Source organism: Macaca thibetana, chromosome 14, assembly GCF_024542745.1.
Source record: "Macaca thibetana thibetana isolate TM-01 chromosome 14, ASM2454274v1, whole genome shotgun sequence".
Lineage (NCBI taxonomy): Eukaryota > Metazoa > Chordata > Mammalia > Primates > Cercopithecidae > Macaca > Macaca thibetana.
Genome location: NC_065591.1, coordinates 59,713,657 through 59,719,440, shown reverse-complemented (window position 1 = coordinate 59,719,440; position 5,784 = coordinate 59,713,657). Strand labels below are relative to the sequence as shown.

At 36.9% G+C, this 5,784-nt stretch overlaps 1 protein-coding gene across 1 annotated transcript; it reads right to left on the bottom strand.

Annotated features, from left to right (window-relative positions):
• Positions 1-1,131: 1,131 nt before the first annotated feature.
• On the bottom strand, positions 1,132-2,072 carry LOC126935169 (olfactory receptor 56A5-like). Its single transcript, XM_050756368.1, is given in 2 exon segments — positions 1,132-1,409; positions 1,412-2,072. Coding segments are annotated over 2 exon segments (939 nt in total).
• Between the last annotated feature and the right edge of the window lie 3,712 nt (positions 2,073-5,784).

Below are 5,784 nucleotides of genomic sequence, written 5' to 3'. Positions count from 1 at the left end.
ATAAACTGACTTATAAGTCTTCCAAGAGTAATTTGATTATTATAGATTAGGAGACACTCTGAAATGATTCAAAAATAATATCTATGAAGTGCTATATTACTAAACAAAAAGGGGACTAGCTACTAAATGTCAATTAATCCCAGGAAATACTGGTCAGTATATAGGTCCCACCATTTTCAGAGCATGATGAGGATAAAAATTGCAAAGTGTAAAACATACTTATCCTTGTTCTAAAAGCTCACTAATTCAGATGTCTGGATCCTATGGGAAGCTATGCTGGCCCAGGGACAGGACATGAAGATTGAGACAAGAGGACTGAAAGTAGGATGAGAAAGACAGTTTAACTGTATGTCTAAGACAAGTAGGAAAGGGTAGGAATACAGATGGTGTCAGAAATATGATGGAAAATCAGGTAGGATACTATGAAGTCAGAAGTTGGTAAAACATATCTTAAAAAAAGGTCACACAGATTCACTTAAAACACACACACACACACACACATAAATATGAGTCATCTTAAGATGTAAAAATCACTAGGAAAAAAAAACATAAGAAATTCGCACTCCAAATAAGTAGCATTAGATAAAAGTATCGACAAGATCTGTCAAGGATAGAGGAGGCAGTGAATGTCACATGTTATTCACTCTACATAAGAATCAAAGTTCTTGAGTCAACATCTATATGTCCATGAGAGATCCATTCATGGCAAAAAAAAAAAAAATTATTCATGTTGAGCTGAGTCAGGGAAAACCAAGACATCTAACACATATATATGTATTAAACAATATAGGAATTGAGAAACATTTAAAATAATTAGAATTATATTTCTCATTTATTTGAAAACCATACCATTCTATGCTCCAGTGATTATGGCTTGTCAATTTGTACTCACATAGATGAAGTCAGGAAAAACTTCCAAACAATTCTAGAATGCCAAAACACTAAGATTCCAGTCAGTGAAACAGAAAGCAGGAGCCAATGAGTAGATAGCCCTATAATCAATTGAAACACTAAAGAAAGTCAACTCTAAACTTACTCTTACAGTAACAATTTAAATTTTCTATGTATCATAACAATTATTCTCCAATATCAATTTCTGTTTTCAAGATCAGGTCGCATTCATTTTATTTTTTATAACCTCCTCAGTAGGTTCTGGATTCCCTGCTTGATCTCCTTCGTTCTCACACCATAAACAATGGGGTTCAGAGCTGGGGGAATGAGGTGGTGCAGGATGTTGAGCAGGATGGGGACATCCAGAGGAATTGTCTTCCTGGCCAGGTTAGTGATGACCAGAACCAGCAGGACTGTGCTGAAGAAGAGGATTAGGATGAAGTGGGAACCACACGTGCTCAAGGCCTTGGCCATAGCACCCTCGGCCTTGATACTTAGCACAGTTTTTAAGATAAAAAAAATAAGAGAACAATAAGGATGAGGTCAGAGCCCAGGAGGGTCCAACATGTAACAAACTGGTAGCGCTGATTCAAGTTGATGTAATCACAAGAGAGTTTAGAAACAGACACGTTAGTACAGATGCAGTTCTTGATGATGTGTCCTGCACAGTATCTGAATCGAGAAGAAAGTATGGGGATAGGCAGAGTAAGAAGGCCATTCCTGACCACAACAAAGATGGCAGCCCTAGCGACAAATTGATCAGTGATGATGGATGAGTACTGTAGGGGCTTGCAGATGGATACATAGCAGTCATAGGCCATGATTATGAATGTACAGGACTCCATAGTCAGAAAATTGTTCATGATGAACATCTGAAGGAAGCAGGCAGGGAAGCTGATTGACCTGAGGTCAAACCAGAAGATGGCCAGGACCTTGGGGATGACGGTGAGGCAGAGTACAATGTCCAGCAGGGAGAGGAGGTTGAGCAGGTAGTATAGGGGCTGGTGCAGAGAGGTTTCCATACAGATAGTGGTCAGAAGGGTGGTATTGGCCCCCATGGCCAGGCGGAAGAGGAGGCTGAGGGGCAGAGACAGCCAGTGCTGCCAGCTCTGGAAACTGCGGAAACAAATGAGGAAGAATTCAAAGACTGGGGAAGTGGAGTTGTTGCTGGGTAATGTCATGAAATAAATTCTCAGCTGAGAAAATTTCACCTGAAATTGTGTTTGATAAGACACAGGAATTAGAAATAGAAAACAAAGCTGTTAAAATATTTGCTAACACTTTCTAATTTATAAAATGTATGAGATACAGACGACCAATCCCAAATGAAGGCAAACTTTAGTAAATATTAACATAAGTAGTGAAAGGTTTAGTAAATTATTTCTGAAGTTAATTTAGAAAAAGCAAATAAAACAGACTAGATAAAGGTTTAGAAGGAAAATGATTTTTAAAAAGTCATTAAAACATGCTGTAAAATACAAAAAAAATCAAAATTATACTGGCAAAGCAAACTGAATAGTTTATATATCCCGCGGGCTAGAAACACCCAAAAGTTTACAGAGTAATCTAGAATTAATAAATATGTCATAAAATAATTTAATTACAGGGTCCTTTCAGTAAGTAATGCATAATTTGTTAGATAGGGGGAAAATAATTATTCCTCTCTTTTTATTATACACCAAAGTACATTTGAGATGGAAAAGATGTATGATATACTCCCAACCCTATTATAAACTAGAGGAAAATAAAAGTAAATATTGATTAAATATATAGAGGAACTCCCAAGCTCCCTATCACTCTGACATATTGTACTGTGTCACAACCCATCCTAGACATACTTAATCCAAGCCTGCACAGGTGCAATTCAATGTTCCTATAGAAAGTTAGACTCAAAGGTTATGCTGTTTTCATTAACATTTATAACCACTAACCTAAAATGACAACTTAGTACATGTATTGATGACAATAACTTTCTCTGGTTAATTCATTCCTCTACCCACTTCAAGCAATTTTTCATATTTTCTGTTATTTTCAAATGCTAAATCTCCTCTTCTCTCAGATAATCTCTCTAACTGCTTCGTAAAGGCAGTAGAAACATCAGATGCAAGTCCTCTACTTCCCATGATAGACTCATAAACTCATCAACATCTACATCCTTGCTCTCCTTATTGCACCAGCAGAATCAAGGATCTAGCCTTCCTCTGAATGGCAATCCTTGACCTCACAATTTGGTTCTATTCACCTTGACCTTCTTAGGAACCCTGACTTACGAATTATCCAGCCCATTCACTATGTATTCAACTCTTCCTAAATCCTTCCCATGGATATTCAAAATGTTCAAGTCTCTCGTATCTTAATTATTTTCTTCATCTATCTCACATCCTCACTTGGATAAAGACCATGATTTCATTTTTTTGAGAAAAATACCAATCTCTTTCTTCTTCCTATTTCACACCCAAACTTAAAGGACCAAAGGAGGCAAAGGACATGAAAAAGCAGAAAAGCAACTGTTGGCTTCAGTAGTCCAATTGAGAAGTAGTCAGTGGGTGAATAAATGGCTTTGAGGATGAGGAAAATGGGCATGTTTTAGAGGTATAAATATAATGAGAGTGATATAAAGACAGTGATTAGACTAGTTGCATAGAAGAAGAAAAGGTAGAATTCTAAGACTGCACTGTCTTTTCTGACTCAAATGACTAAGAAAGTTTCACAAAACAAAAATATAGGATGTCAAAAGATTTCATATATGTTGTGGAGGCAGATTATGGATCCAATTTTGATTTGTTGAGTTTATTGGATCTGTAAACTATCAAAATATATATGAAATGAAATGTTAGAGAAAGCAGTTTAAATTCACTTGAAGGTTAAAGAATTGGAAATCATCAACACATAACATATAGCTCAAACCATAGGACTTAAATAGATATACTTATGGAGAATATATAAATTAAAGACAAAAAGAGCATAAAATAGAACCCTAAGAAATGCCTACCCTTAATCTTAGGACCAAAAGAGGTAAAGAGATTGCAAGGAGACCTAAAAGGAGTGAACAGAGACATAATTGAAAATCAAATGGAATGAACAGATATGCTCACATGAAGAATTTCAGTAATGTGAGAAAGAGATTATCCATTGTATTTGGCAATTAGGTAATCATTGGTGGTCCAAGCAAACAGTTTCATTTGAAGAGAGAAATAGAATGCGGGAAAAAAGAGAGACAGCAGGGCTGGAGTGAATGGACACAGAGAGGACTGATCACCTCATCGGAGATCTTCACTTCAACAAACAGTTTCACAAGGAGGCAAAACTGAATGCACAGGTAGAACAGCATGTATTAATACATACACTTTTTTTTTTAACAAAAAACAATGTGAATACATTTAAACTGAGGGGCAAAAGACTAGGAAGAAAAATATTGGTGATAAAAATGGGGAAAAAAAGATAAAGCCACAGCTTTGGGGAGACAACTACTATTTCCATTTAAATACTGCACAAAACACACCACTGCCTAACTTTCTCTCTTCTCCCCAATCCACCGTAAAATCTCTGAAGTACATAGAACGTATTTTCTCTTTTTTTATTTCATGTTGTTTTTACAGCACCCAGAACTTAATAAATTGTTAACAAATGCTTGTGAGGTAAATGTCTTAATTGTGGGAAGGGTGTTGACTTTTAAAGACTGAAATAAGGAGAAAAAAAAAGGAAAATATTAACCAAAGAAACTAAGGGACCTAGTTTCTTTGTGGAAACTGAGGCAAGCCACAGGGAGAAGCTCAGGATAATAGGAGCTGAGTGAGCTGTGGGCCAGAGGTAGGGACAGTGACAGCACAAATCTCTTGTGGAAGCTTGGGGGATCTTAAACAAGTCATTCAATTTTAGTGCTCTCTGGCCCCGAAAGCCTGACAGTTGGTGGGGGGATACCCCTGATTCACCCCACTGACCTACTAGGTCATTACCTTCATACCTACAGTGCCACCAAACTGCCTGGTAGTTCCTCCAAATGAAGAGAATGTCTGAGAGATCTTGCAATCCACCACTGCAGAAAATATACCATCACCTTAAAATGTTCTCATTTCTCGCCCTCTGCTCATTCTCTCTTCCTTAGTCCACTGTCTCTGAATCCTTTCCTTAACTTGTGCTTTTTCCCGCCTCTTATGTGTAGTCCCCATTTACAATTGTGCTTTACAGTTCCCAGACTCTGATTCATCCTCTTCAAGTCCTCATTCCTCTCTCACATTGTGGAGAATTATTCTAACTGAATTCCTCCTCTGCTACCTGGATTTTACTAAGAAGACTGTACTTAGTATAAAGGATAAGAGAGGAGAGTATGAAAAGGAATGGCAGTAGAGAAAAAGTGGCTAGATACATGAACATACTGTCAGATGGAGTTATAGGCATAAATATGAATCAGATTTTTGATATATTCTGTTAATAACTATTATAAAGGAACACTGCACTAACAGAAGTAACAGTGATCAGAGAGAAATGGATAACTTTTATTCTGCTTTGCTTTTGTTCAACTATGCTTTGAATATTGTGTCCAATTCAATGCACCCTGATTTAGGAACCACTTCTGAAACTGTACCACACAGAAAAAGTACTCAGGTAAAGAAAATACTAAAAACTCATTTTAAGAAATAGATATTTTAACTAAGTGCAGTCTTCCAAAACATATGACTGACCTTCAAGGGGAAGAAGAGAAAACTAGGGCTATTAGGAAAAAAATCACAATGAAGTCTGTTTCTGCTGGCTATAAATCATGTCTAATAATGAGAGGAACCTTTTTCTCTCATTAACACTGGAACATGTTGGGAGAAGGCAATGAGCATATTTCCTTACCAGCTCTTGCCCTGAGCCTCTTGGACTTGTGTCATATTTAACTAAAAATGCTGT